At 37.6% G+C, this 15,174-nt stretch overlaps 1 protein-coding gene and 1 pseudogene across 1 annotated transcript; one reads left to right on the top strand and one right to left on the bottom strand.

The window, feature by feature from the left end:
- Positions 1-3,815: 3,815 nt before the first annotated feature.
- LOC112164160 lies at positions 3,816-11,822 on the bottom strand (annotated as a pseudogene).
- A 2,556-nt stretch (positions 11,823-14,378) lies between these two features.
- Positions 14,379-15,158, top strand: LOC112164161. Its single transcript, XM_024300392.2, has one exon. It carries the CDS (start codon positions 14,379-14,381, stop codon positions 15,156-15,158), a length of 780 nt encoding a protein of 259 aa, XP_024156160.2.
- The last annotated feature ends 16 nt before the right edge of the window (positions 15,159-15,174 follow it).

A 15,174-nucleotide genomic window follows, 5' to 3' on the forward strand; every position in this document is an offset into this window, starting at 1 on the left:
TTTCACTTTAGTCACGACTAGTCAGCTATATATGATTACTTTCTTGACAAAAACAAAAAAAAATCTAGTTTTATTAGAACTTGAAGTAACTTTTTCTTTTTTGGTCCATAGACGTCAAGTTTCTCAAGTTGTAAAGTAATTAGAACCTTACTCTTTTATCGATCCTAAAATCTTTTCTCGACTATCGGCACCTGTCAAGTGTATGTGCCATGTTGACCGCAGTATTACTTTTGTGTTTTTTCTCTGTTAGGAAAGTCATAATATTTTAGGCATACAAAACTAATGAACTTTCCTTTCAAAAAAAAAAAAAAGGGTTTTTGTCCATTTACTCCATTTCTAGGGATTTTTTTTCCCATTAACCCCATTAAGTTTTTTTAATTCTCTCTTACCCAATACACTCTAAGGGAGTCTTCCCTAATAGCCCATTAAGATTTTTTTTTGTTTTTAATTTTTTTTAATACCATTCTACCCCTAACCCCTTTGTTACTTAGAGAGAGAGAGAGAGAGAGAGAGAATGGAAGAGAGAGAAAGCATAAGAGACTTCGCCGGAGCCTGTCACCGGTCGCCGGAATCTAGTCACCGGTCACTGGATTCCGGCCAACTTTCGCAGGATTCCGATCGCGGGCTGCCGCCCACCGGAATTTGCTGAAAATCTCACCGGAAATGTTTTTTTACCCCCAATAGACATCTATTGCCCCCCAATAGACCTCTATTACCCCCTATTGCTCCCCAATAGACGTCTATTGCCCCGATAGTTTATTGTCCCCCAATAGACGACTATCAGCCATATATTGCCCCCCAATAGAAGACTATCAGCCATGTATTGCCCCCCAATAGACCTCTATCAGCCATGTATTGCCCTCCAATAGAAGACTATCAGCCATGTATTGCTCCCCAATAGACCTCTATTGCCCCCAATAGACGCCTATTGCCCCGATAGTCTACTGCCCCAATACACGTCTATTGCCCTCCAATAGAGGGGGAATAAACCTTTATTGCCCCCCAATACACGTCTATTGCACCCCAATACAATTTTCGGTCGCTGGAATATGAACTAGTCTTCTTAAAATTAGACAAATAAAACTTTAATTAGATAAAAAAAAAAAAAGGAGAAAATTACATCAATTCAAAACGTCTATTGCCCCCCAATAGATGTTTCGATTATTGAAACGGCAACTAATTTTCCTAAAATTACACAAATAAAACTTTCATTAAAGAAAAAAAGAGGAGATTACATCAATTTAAAACGTCTATTACCCCCCAATAGATGTCTATTAGCCCCTAATAGACCTTTAACAAGCCTCTATTGCCCTAATAGGAACCTTTTTTTCCTTCCATTTTTCTTTCATTCTGGGCTTCTGCCCCATTTTACCCAAAAAAAAAAATTTGAGCTAACAGTGAACTTGCTACGATAGCCTTATAGGTGTTTAATTGCACTTGTCTAGTGATTTGCGTTAGCGGGTTCGCTACATGCTTACCTCATAGAACAGTTCCTTCTTGGAATCCTATCTAAACCTCTTTACTCATTCACCACCAGTGAGCTCGATATTAGCCATGGCCGCCACTACTGTGAATATGAACCTACGCCACTGCCATGGCACGACGATAGCGATGGTGGTAGATCCATATGGTGACGGGGAGAGAAAGACCCGGAGTCGTGGAAAACAGGTCGGCGAAGAGAACGAAGAGGATGACGTCGCAGGACCACGCGTCAGCCTTTGGATCTGTAGCACTCGACCCGCTACAGAACTTCCGGCTCCATGTACTCCGGCGTCCCGTAAGACGTGTGGAGGAGGCCGTCCTGGAGCTGCTCCGACAAATCGGAGGGGCCGTAATAGAAAACCTTCAGTTTCCGGTGCCTTCGAGGTTCTGAGGCTTGGCGTTGCGGTGAGCAGCATTGTTTTCGTGGTAGAAGTGGAGGGCCGTGCGATGGGTTACTGAGCTTTCGTAGAGAGAGAGAGAGAGAGAGAGAGAGAGAGAGAGAGAGAGAGAGAGAGAGAGAGAGAGAGAGAGTTTCAGATCGGGAGGAGAGAGAGAGAGAGAGAGAGAGAGAGAGAGAGAGAGAGAGAGAGAGAGAGAGAGAGAGAGAGAGAGAGAGATTGATGTTGATGGCAGTCATTGTAACTCTTTAATTGGTTTGAGGGCGAAATGGTCCTTTCATGTTAAATTGGGTATGAGGGAACAAAAATCTCTTACTGGGGTAAATTATCACTTTTCCTTATTTTGGGGCTTTGGGTCAAGGACCCAAAAAAAAAAAACTAATGTACTTCTTATTCTTAGCTACTTAAATGTTCCTAAATTGTCCCTTCTAACACTTGGATATACTGTTGATTATTAAGCCACTGCATTGATGATTTTTTCAAGTACTGTGAAAACTCTGAGAAGTACAAAGATAATATAATTTTCTAACTTTTCTCTGATGCTATTATGTATTTTTTTAATTGATTTTTGAGGTCTATTAATAACAATGTAGTACGGGTCGCAATACTCGAAGCAAAACGTAGGGTTTGGAAAACAGAGGGTCGGGGTTGTGGCTTGTCTGGCGGCGTCCCAGCGTCGATGACGGCTTTTGCTTGCGTCAGTGTGTGGTGGGCATTGCCGGATAGGGCGCTGGGATGGTCGGCTCTGCCTTGGTGGAGCGATTTGGTTCTTTTGGCTTGAAGGGATTTAGGCGGCGGCAGCATATTCCTCTTTACCTTCAGACGACGGCGGTTGGTGGATGGGCAGGATTCACGCCGAGGTGAAAAGGGGCAGAAAGGTTGAGAGTCAAAGGTTGGTGGTGGTTAGCAGATCCAGGCCTATGGTGGCGATGTAGACTGATTTCTCTCTCATGTTTTCTAGTCGTTTGTGTTGTCAATGATCTTGGCTTGGTCCTGTTTTTAGCTGGAAAAGATGTAGAGAGCGGAGGTGGAAGGTCACACGGTAGGCTTGGGTGTCTACAATGGGGTGAGCCGGTGTGGTTGGGCTCGGCGCAGTGGTTTGCTAGCGGTTGGGGTCCGACGTCGAGGAAATTGGAAGCATGTTGCGGTGGCCGAATTCTTTGTTTTATTAGGTTTTTAGGTTTTGGCTTTTGGTTAGTTCTAATAAGTCTCTCCTCAATTGAGCGAGGGTTTGGTTGTCTTGGTTTCATGGTTGCGCCATTGTTATGGTGTCTTTCCCGTGGACGAGTTAGTTCAACTCTGTTTTACTTTTGTTGTCAATTTGCTGACGAGCGATCATTTACACGTGATCTGATACTTTTTGGACACGGTGTTGAAGAGGGCGACGTCTTTTGTGCTGTTGACTACGGGGTATTACTGGGACTTTCAGGATCACATGCTCAAGGTAGCCTTGGAAATGGGTGTTTTGTGGTTAGAGTTTGGGCACATTGGCCTAATGGTATCTGTAACCGTGGTTTTTCTGGGTATTGGCTTATGTTCATCCGAATGTATGTGTTTAGGTTGATTGAAAAAAAGATCTATCTCATTCTCAAAAAAAAAAAAAAAACAGTGTGTAGTACAATACCATTTGGTCTAATGGCATAAGTCTCATCTTTGTGAGTAAGAGATCGTGATATCATTTAGTTGTTACATATGAATTGTTGATTTGATAGAGAGAGACAGAGAGAGAAACAGAACCATTGTATAACAACTCATGCTCCAAAAGGCCTTTTGACAAAGGCCCAACAAGTATCCAAGTCACATGACCCGGCCCATCTTTGAGCAGATCAACTGCAAAAGCTGAATGGATCAGCCCAGAAAAGACCGAACGAGTGCATACGTAATCTCAATATATTTGCAAGCATTTTGAACATTTCCCTTTCATCCGCCGAAGTTATTAACTGAACGTCTGAAACTTAATACCTTATCATGGTTAAAACTGGGTACTAGGCCGCCATTCATATAAATATCAAACTATCTAGTGGTTCAACTATCTATCAACTTTTCAGAGGAGTAACTTTTTGACATCTTTTACAACCATAAAACTTGGACGACATCTTAAAGGCTGCAAGGTCTTCAATGACTTGCACAGACTCCGGTCGTGCTTCTTCAGCTTCTTGCAAGGTCTTCAATGACTTGCACATTAAAAGCGCCTTAAGGCTTTTGAGGCTTAATGCTCGGGCAAAACGCCTCGCCTCATGCAGTCGCCTCTTAAAACGCTGATTGCAACCCCATACACGAGTTGCAAGTCTTCGACGCTTTGGAGATGATTGTTGCAAATAGGTCTTGTAAAAGTTGATAACATCCTCCTTCTGAATGCTTCTGAGTTGTTCTGCGGCCTTTTTCGAACAGTCAAACGTATACCTGTAACAGATAAACAATTACAAAACATTAGAGTGAGCCTCAACCCAAGATCAGCATCAGAAAAGGCTTAATGTGGGCACTGTCTTACCATTTATCAAGAATCTGAGTCCACAATCGATTGGTTTCACATGTGAGGTATGCATCTTTCTCCAAAACCTTGGCCATTAGTCCACCTTTATAATTCTCAAAGGAATCATCGTCCAGCCCTTCCTGCAAATGCAACATGCTTTCGATAACAGAATTCTAATGCAGAGACAATAATCATGCATGCATATATTTCGAAAATACATTAGTGTATACACAACTAAGACAAGTGTAGGTAACTTTCTACATAAAAGTAGACAAAACTTACTTAGCAAGTAGTACACTGTAATAGAAAAGGTGAAACTAATAAAGAAACTTTGGATATATGCTTACCAACAACTCTTCCAGACCATCTATAAAGTTGTCCAGTCTGCCTTGAAGGTGGATCGGGTTGTACTCGGATGACTGAACACAGAAATAGAAGCCAAAAACATTGCACGTACAATTCTGGCCACAGAGAACAACATAACCAAGCTGCTCCTTCGTCCTATTTTGAGAAGTAGATAAACCATTGTAAGAAAATATAATTGGATACAAAATAAAGCAATGACCAGATTTAGATTGATTCGCAAGTCAATAATTCAGTTATAGTTTCAGCCAAAAATGAATCACCTTAGTTGATTAAAAAGTGGTTCCTGTACAATTTCCTGAAAAAGGTCAATCAATACTTTTAGTCTGACGGACTCACTCTTCACTGCCTGCTCAATTTGAAAATACAACTGCAATACGAAACCAAAACCAAAGGGAGAAAAATAAAATATAAGACAAAAGAAATACTAATTAAATAACATGTCAAAAACAAAAAGATCTAATCCACTTTAGTTACCTCAGTCACAGAGTTTGTTTCTGACTTGTTCTTCACAGTAGCATCTCTGACGAGGTTAGCATTTGGAGGAAGACAGATACAATGGTCTTTATACACCAATTTGGTAGGAAGTGCTGGTACAGTAAAGTTTGTTTGAATTAATTTTGCAAGATTAATTGTTTCTTCTTCTGACAATTGCCATGCAAAAGGCCCTCAATGTATAGCTGTACAGATTGAGGAGAGTAGATTGTAAGCACATGCCTAAACTGTAAAAATTATAAATGCAACATAGAAATCATTTTAAAGAAATGATAAACAATCCAAGCTATCGATTCACGTTTGGCAGGTTCTTCGTCCAATGGCTGGAGGATGATGTTTGACTTTAATCAATTGAGTGAATCGACTACAGAAATCTATTGCAATATCTACTATGACATATATTTCTGTAGTGTACCTGGGAAAAAATCTCAGGAATGAAAGACTTCAGATCAGAAACAGACAATCCCTTCAAAACATGCAACTGCTCATCTACGGTATAGAATTTCTGCAACAGAACTTGATCTCTCAAGTATGTTGAGTAACTCCAAGGATCCATATTGGTGTTCATATATGCTCGCTCCATATCTTCTTTATAAACCTATTAGAATGTAACTTTGTCATTGACAATCCAGAGCCCATAAAGGATACATAATCGAACTGAAACCAGTCATGGACTGGAGTGAGGAAAATGAATGGCTACCATACCTCAAAACGATCATCAGTTGGCAAGAAACTTTTTATTGTTTCCAAAATTTTTGATAACAGAGCTGGAAGCTTATCATTGAAACCGCATACCTCTAACTGCAGTTTGTCCAGAGACAGAGAAAAAGAAGTTCCCAGGCTGGCAACACAGGCCTGCACAAAGAGTAAAGATGGGCTCCTGTCATTACAGATTCAAAAGCATATTTTCTATGAAAAACCAGCTCTCTAATCTCTCGGAACAGAATAAACTAAAGTTAGTATACCCTTAGAATAGAGGCCTTCATAAAATGGCTCTTTAGTGCACAAAACTAGCTGAGACTGGGACACTATGACTACAAACTGTATTTTACAGCTGAACTACATTGAGGAAAGCTTTTTTTTTTTTTTTTTTAGTTTAAGAATTAATAAAATTATAAATTTAAGTTCAACTTTTAAACAGTCTTCTATTCATCACAGTTTATCCTAAGAAAATATTTTGGCTAGACACTTAGACGCAACAGTTTCTAGTCTCTACTATCAAATGCAAGTAGTGCTCCCACTGAAACCATTTAAATACAAATGGTTTCTATCTAATCTGAACTGCAAAATGACTAGTTATAAGAGATGAGACACTGACCTCATAGAGGATCTCATTCAGCTGATCTGTGAGAAGGTCAAGGTATAAGCTAGTCAAAACACAACTCTTCACATCATCATATGCACCCTTCAGATTGATGCTGAAGTATGTATTTACATGTGGAAGTTTAAATGTACTGTCGAGCTTGTACCAAAACTTCATCAATGGTTCATCAAGTATACATTTTGGATAAGATGTCGTTGCAGTATCAATGCACAAAACATCAGAACGGATGGAGAAATCACGAGGAATGAAATCATTCTTTGCCGGCAGATGCAATGAAACATTAATTTCTTGAGGATTCTTCCATAAATCTATTAAAGATGGAGATATATCTTCCTCAGTATAATGTGATCCAAACCAAGGCTCACACTGGAAATCTGAAACATTTAAAGGAAATAGGAGATGTTAGTACTCAATCGTATTTATTTTTCTAAAAAAAAAATTAATGTACTAATGTAACATGTATTTGGGACACAGAAATCAGAAATAGCAAGAATATAAGGAGACCACCAAAAACCTGCTAGACTCTTCCTAATAACGAGCAAATATAAAATAAGATTGCGAGACAAAGCAAAAGGATGGAGCAAAATGAACAAGAAGCATCAATTTTTTTTTTTTTGGCATAAAAGGGAGTTTACCTTCTGACTTAAATAAGGACTTTGATATCACATCAATCCTCATGTTTTCTGGTCTGAAGAAACCAAGAACATATTCTATCAATTCCTTATCCCAACTCTCGTTCACATAGTCCCCATAAATAACATGCTCTGTTGCATAATATAGTAAATTTTCTGCAATTCAGAAATTTTGAGAATAGTTAAAAGATACTAATGTAGAAATTTTCCAACATATTTATGAGCACTGATATTTGCTGACAGGTAAGAAAGATGTGCACTTTCAATAAGAAAAGAAACCTGCAAGTTGTGAAGCATAATCATCCTGGTCCTGCTCCTCTGCAAATCTAAAGTCCATGTTCCCAATATCCTGAAGTTCCCGGAATATCCACTCTTGTGGTGACATTTGACTCAATAACTTAATGTATTGATACACAAATCCAATTATTTCAAACATCTGTAAGATAGGCAGCACATATAGAGAATGAAGAATAAGTGACAAAAATGAAGCAAATTTCACTTCATTAGATATGTTGATCAGTAAATGAACTTTTTACTTCATTATGTTCAACGTTTTGTAGGAAAGAAAACCCAAACTAAAGTTGGTTCCATGGTTTAGACATGCTTTGACAGAAAAGATGGGATAAACAATAGTTGAGCTTTCTAACAAAAGATTATAGGATTGCTACCTTCTCCAATCCAGAGTCAGTGAGGTATATGACCATGCAAAAGATATAAGCCACAGAAGAGCAGTCCATCCCGCTCAAACAAGTATCTAAAGATGTTACCCACCCTCTAGCTTTCAGGTAGAAATGCAAACTTCCCCTGCCCTCTGGAAAACCCAAAAATATAGTGTTCAGAATAAGATTAATTGTAAAATTCAATCAATCTAGAAGACAAGTTAAATAATGAAACTAGTTAAATAATTACCATCTGCAGAGGCAATCAATTCCACAAAACTAGTTAAATAATGAATCATCTTACCATGCCCAAGCAGATGACTCAAGTAATCTTCTGGTTTCTTCAAATAGTGTTCTTGAAGACATGGAAGTGTCCATGCTAGGTGGAGTATATGAACATCGTCAACAGCCTCTAGCCTGTAAAGTTTTCCAGCTTTCCAAATAGGACCTTCTGCCTTGAACTCCAGATTTACTTGGGGATCTTTTTTGACATCTCCAAACAATTCCGAAACCCAGTGCTCAAGTACATCGAGAGATTCTGCAGCAGATTGGACCGTTACAATCAATATTAACAAACTAGAAGTTATTAGTTATGTCTTTACTACAACCTTAATCTTCCATAGAACCAAAAATCTCATCTACAATTGAACTATATTTACCAACAGACTATGGCAAAAACACTGTTATCACCATCACAACACCATTACTGACTTTTGTACTCAAATATCAACCTCTATCGATTCACACAACCCAAAATTATTGTCAAGAAAATAGCAGCCCCCAGTATATAAATATATCCTTCTAAAAGCTCTAGTTTGATTGGAATATTAAGGAAAATTGAAATCTTTCATTCAAGCACACTCTATGTGGTATGGAATATAACTATATGTTAATCTCATTTTCATGGTCACCTAATCTGTTAAGTAACCTTGACAAATGTAGAAACCAAACAACATAGAAAAGAAAAGAAAAAAAAAAGGAAACATAACTTTTACCTCCACCAATGACAACTAGCTTCATTAATCCACCGTGGTAATTGTCTCTGTACAATTTAAGTATTTGTTCCTGCAAGTTGATCCCTTTTTTCTTTGCATCATCCAAGCTCTTCTTATTTCCTTCATGCCATACAGAAAATCAATGTAGTTTCATACCAAAAAACACGTAATTTAAAACAAAGGAAAGAGAAACAAGAAAACACAATGGATTCAAGTTTTACCCCAAGAAAATTTATTAAATGGGTGACCAGGTGAGGATGTATGGCCTTGAAGTTGTTGAAGGCGGCAAAAATCGTTTTGCAGAACCGTATTAAACTCTGTATACAATATTGGGAAATAAGGAGTTTGTTTACAGTACTTTAAGCAGTAATTTCAGAAGGACTGGCATGTACCTGAATCTATAGCCTGTACCTCTCTTGCCATGGCTTCACTTTTCATTAGAGGTGAAACAAAGAACTGAGAAAATCTGAAAGATCGAACAGTCCAAATGAATATAAACCAAGCTGTGAAATAGAAATGGAAATTAAGAAAAATAAAATGCTACTGGAAAAATATATTTCTATATGAAGTAAATGCATAATATAGCATTATACCCCATATATTAAATTGGAAACAATGTGCATATATCTTATTATAGTTCCATGAAATGATTATAACATGCAACATGCTGAGAGAGAGAAAAACACATTTATCGAACGGAAACCTCACTTCAATCACAGGTACTTCACACTGTTTCCTTGATATATGCAGCATATTGTGAATGTATGATTGTAACTAAAGTTAGAGTACTATACATTCTTGTAACTGAAGTTCCCCTTATCATTTCACATCTGTTTCAGAAAACTCTGAAGTCCATATGTTCGTCATTTCTCATTTAAAATACTCGTATCAATGAGTGAAGCTAGGGCAAGATTCAATCAGGAAGCATAACCAAAACTAAAACCTTACTTGACAGACTAAAAATATCTTCAATATTAACGACTTCAGTTATAACATTAAGCACATAAAGAGCTCAGTATGTACCTTTCCAAGGCACCCTTAAGAAATTCTCGTTTCACATCAAAGTAGTAACAAGTATGCTCTGCTTCTGTGTATGCATTTGACGAGCCTCCATGCTTGGACAAGTAACTAGCATACTAAGAAAGAGAAGAGTCAAAACAGGTATAACTTAGCAGAGAGAATAGAGTCTTCTCCCAGCAGACTTGGTACGAGCTTATATAATTGTGTTTTATCAAGTAAAACCAATTAAATAAACCATTGACATTAATGAGGCAAACAAAAGCATTCTCACAAGGGCAAGGAAAGATATAAACTAACATCAATATATAATTCTTCTATCTCCAGGGAATAAGATATTGAACAGACACTGGGAGTTCCCTTGTTATGTGAGGAAAGCCCATTTTAGCTCCTAGACAATATAGTATATAATAACAACATAGTTGCTCTGTTCCATGCAGCCTGACACATCTACCAGTAGGTCCCTCCAGCCAGTATAAAAGTAGGAAAATCAAGCTGATGATATTTTCATGGTAAGATAATTCTTGATATGTCTATTGGGCAAATATCATGCTGCTTAATTATTGCCAGAACTTAATTACTCTAGTATAGGATGATGAGCACAATGAAGAAGACAAAGGAAAACATAGGCATCTTCCTATGCGTTAAGCCAATGGAACAACAACAAAAAACACTCGATGGAAAAGCATACCTCATTTTCATCTGGGAACTTTGTACTCCCCATGAACAGCATGTGTTCTGCAAAAACATTCAATATTTAAGTGATGTCTATGCATAATAACATCCAGTCACCCTTTGAAGAAGGCTGAATGTGCATGCACGTGTAACACAAACCTAGAAAATGTGCAAGCCCCTGAGCCTCGAGAGGGTCAGAGAAGCTGCCTATTCCGACACACATTGCTGCTGCTGCCTGCAAAGAGGAGCAAACATCTTTAACTATCCAATTATATCAAATGCTTGTAACTGAGCTGTGAAAACAACTTAAGAGTTCATTCAAATATCCAAGTACATTATACACAGTCCGGCACAAAGTGTTCGACTGGAATGCCTGAAACACATTAAAAATTTATACGAAAACAAGAAGTATGCATGACAGATTCCACTATGATCACAGAAGCTCAATAGACTATAATTTTTTGTGAAAATTCGTAACGAAAATCATGAACAAGTTCCTATAATAGGTAAAACGGTGGTGCACTCAAAGTCGTGTTACTTTCCTACCCAATTAACCAGTTTTCATCTATGTAATAATGCTCATTAAGTTCCCCCAACTGGAAATTTGCACGGTAACCCAAGTCCTTAGACTCTATAAAGACCAAATTGGGCCTATTTTCTTACAGAATATAAGTAGCATACTACTCAAAAAGGGCTCCAGAGTCACTAGCAAACCGGAAAAGTCTTGGGTAAAATGTTGTATGTACCGATACATCAATGGTAGACTAAAAATTGCCGCGGCTTACCACTAATATTGTACCAAAGGGGAATGCCCAAGTAGCTATTCTATATTTTAAAAACTTATGGCTCACAAGTCACAAGTCACAACAACTATAAAGGGTCCAAACGTGGCTAACCTTCTTATATAAATGTTATAAAATCAAAGCTACAAAACCTGAATGATGGATGGGCACTAATGCAGATTTTCAATTTTAATCATATGCTAACCTTCTTAGTCTCAGAAGCACCTCCCTCTTCCTTCCTTTTAACATCACCTTCCTCTTCCTTTTCTTCTTCTACAGCTTCACAATCTTCTTCTTCTTCTTGTTCAAGGTTGGAGGAGTGGTGGGGTGGTCCTTGTGGGTAGACCTGAGGATCGTGAATGAGCAATGCAGTAAGGCCATTCTCAAGCTTAATCACTCTGTAGAGTCGTTTGTCATTAGGAGACTTTATTACAATGTCGTCCGACGAGAAAGTGCAGCAACCCATCACACCCATACCCATTTAGAGAGAGAGAGAGAGAGAGAGAGAGAGAGAGCAGGGAAGGAATTCTCAGACCAAAAACAAGAGGGAAGGGAATTATGAGGTTTTTGTGTTTATTAATTTTGTGCTCACCTACTCTTGGATTTAATATGAGATTAAAATAATGAATATAAATTATTTTAATTTCAACTTTTGAAATTAAATTTAAAGATGTGTGATCACACAATTCTTAGTAAGTTGATGACTGTGTGATTATTATCGGGTTTTATTTTAAGACAACATAATGGGAAAGTAAATATATAATTATGGTTACTTGCTCGATAAAAATAAAAATTCTTAATTGGTTAACTCGCCTAATGAGTACGAGTGTAAATTGACTCGATATAACTCGAATTTGTATTGAGCTTGGGTTGCTTTTGAGCTCGAATGACCTAAATGAAACGTGGTTGTCCGCCGCAAGTTTGGACTTTAAAGCTTTTGGAGGAGCAACATTTATATGTTTTGGGAGGAAATGGAAGCCAACTTTTAGAACAACAAGAAAAGGGAGGGACTCAAATTTATTTATTTTTAGTTTTTTTATGATGGATTTTTTTTTCATTTTCTTTATAATCTTCTTATTTAGTTATTTTTTTTTTATAAACTTCTTGTCTAATTTAAATTAGTATATATCTAATTCGAAGGAGATAGATATTTTCATGATACAGACATACAGTCAAACCACCTCAACAATAGTGTGACGTTATAATGGATTGTTGACACATTGTGACAAGGATTTGACAAAATTAGACAGCTCCTTCAATATGCTTCCATATAATTTGAAAAATAACAAAATAAACAAAATATCACAAATAATCACACAACTATGAATTATTTGATACTTCAATCACTCAACTTTCAAATATATTATTACAATTACTCAATTTAAACATTGTGTTTCACTTTAGTCACTGCTAGTCTGCTGTATATGATTACTTTCTTGACAAAAACAAAAACAAAAAAAAATCTAGTTTTATTAGAACTTGAAGTAACTTTGTCTTTTTTGGTCCATAGACGTCAAGTTTCTCAAGCTGTAAAGTAATTGGAACCTTACTCTCTTATCGATCCTAAAATCTTTTCTCGAATATCAGCACCTGTCAAGTGTATGTGCCATGTTGACCGGAGTATTACATTTGTGTTTTTCTCTATTGCAAAAGTCATAATATTTTAGGCATACAAAACTAATGTACTTCTTATTCTTAGCTACTTTAATGTTCCTAAATTGTCCCGACGAACAGTTGGATATACTGTCGATTATTAAGCCCACTGCGTTGATGAATTTTTCAAGTACTGTTAACTCTAAGAAGTACAAAGATAATATTGATGAATTTTTCAAGTATTGTTAACTCTAAGAAGTACAAAGATAATATAATTTTCTAACTTTTCTATGATGCTATTATGTATTTTTTTTATTTGATTTTTGAGGTCTATTAATAATAATGTAATACAATATCATTTGGTCTAATGACATAAATCTCCTCTTAATGAATAAAAGATCGTGCTATCATTTAATTGTTACAACCATTCATGATAGAGAGTCAACTGCTCCAAAAGCCCATACAATTACTTGACAATCTATTCTCAAGCCCAGGCCCAACACGTATCCAAGTCACATGACCCGGCCCATCTTCGAGCAGATCAACTGCGAAAGCTGAATGGATCAGCCCAGAAAAGACTAAACACTATTTATAACTCGTGCATTTGTAATCTCAATATATTTGCAAGCATTTTTAACATTTCCCTTTCATCTGCCGAAGTTATTAACTGAGCCTTAATACCTTTATCATGGTTAAAACCGAGTACTAGGCCATTCATATCAATATCAAGGTACCTAGTGGTTCAACTATCTATCAACTTTTCCGAGGAGAAACTTTTTAACATCATAAAACTTGGACGACATCTTAGACCATCTCCAACAGATGGGTCTTTTGCCATCTCTACAGCTAACGTATATTTTTGACCAACTAAATTATGTTCCAACCCATCAGTCTATTACATGTGTATTTGACATAAGACCATGCTCTGTCAAATTTGACAGCTTCTCCCCTCTCGGTCTTTTATTTTTTTTATTGTTTCTTTCTCTCCCTCTCGCTCTCTCTCGATCTCTTTCCCTTTCGCCTCTTTCTTCCTCTGGTCTCACCCAAAACCCAAAACTTCGAGCTTCCTCTCTTCAAGTTTCTTTTTTCTTCTTCAATATTAGGAACATGGATCAAAATGTTTCAGATTCATCTTCAGATGCTGCAAATGAGGAATTTTGGGTCTTGCCAATTCATCATCAGACGAAGAATTGATGAATCTGCAGATTACTGCTCTACAAGAGATGGGAAGAAGAAGACGCCGGGGCTCAATTCCTGGTCGCATATATAAAGATAGACAACGATTGCAAGGCCACGAAACACTCTACAATGATTATTTTGCTGCAAATCTTGTTCATGAAGAAGTTGTATTTCGGAGAAGGTTTCGAATGCATCGACATCTTTTTCTTCAAATTCTAGCTGCAGTAGAAGCTCGTGACTCCTATTTTGTTCAAAAAAGGGATTCAGCAGGACGTCTTGGGCTATCGTCTCTTCAAAAAGTTACCGCTGCAATGAGGATGCTTGCCTATGGAATTGGGGCAGATGATGTGGATGACTATCTTAGAATCGGTGAAAGCACTGCAATTGAAGCTATGAGAAGGTTTTTCCAAGCTGTTATTGATGTATTTCGCGCTGAATACTTAAGAAGGCCAACTTCTGATGATATTTCCAAATTGCTATTGATTGGTGAGAGTCGTGGATTTCCTGGAATGCTTGGTAGTATTGATTATATGCACTGGAAGTGGAAGAGTTGTCCGGTTGCATGGAAAGGTGTGTTTTCTCGTGGAGATCATCGTGTACCTTCATTGATTCTTGAAGTTGTTGCGTCACATGATCTTTGGATATGGCATTCTTTTTTTGGATTACCAGGCTCTCACAATGATATTAATGTCTTAGAGCATTCACCCTTATTTGCTGACCTCCGTGAAGGTCGAGCCCCTCTAGTCTCTTATAAGATCAATGAGCATGAATATACAATGGGATACTATCTAGCCGATGGCATATATCCTTCATGGGCCACTTTTGTCAAAACCATTCCATGTCCACAAGGAGAGAAAGCAAAGAATTTTGCTAAAGCTCAAGAGGGATGTCGGAAAGATATAGAACGAGCATTTGGAGTTCTCCAAGCACATTTTGCAATTGTTCGTGGACCGGCTCGTTGTTGGGATCGTGAAATGCTTCAAAAGATCATGACAGCATGTGTGATAATGCACAACATGATTATTGAAGATGAAAGAGTTGAGCGTGCTGCACAAGATGATCTTGAAACTCTTGCAAGGCAATATGCTTAACTAGATATGGATATTG

The sequence above is a fragment of the Rosa chinensis genome, chromosome 5 (assembly GCF_002994745.2).
Source record: "Rosa chinensis cultivar Old Blush chromosome 5, RchiOBHm-V2, whole genome shotgun sequence".
Classification (NCBI taxonomy): Eukaryota; Viridiplantae; Streptophyta; class Magnoliopsida; order Rosales; family Rosaceae; genus Rosa; species Rosa chinensis.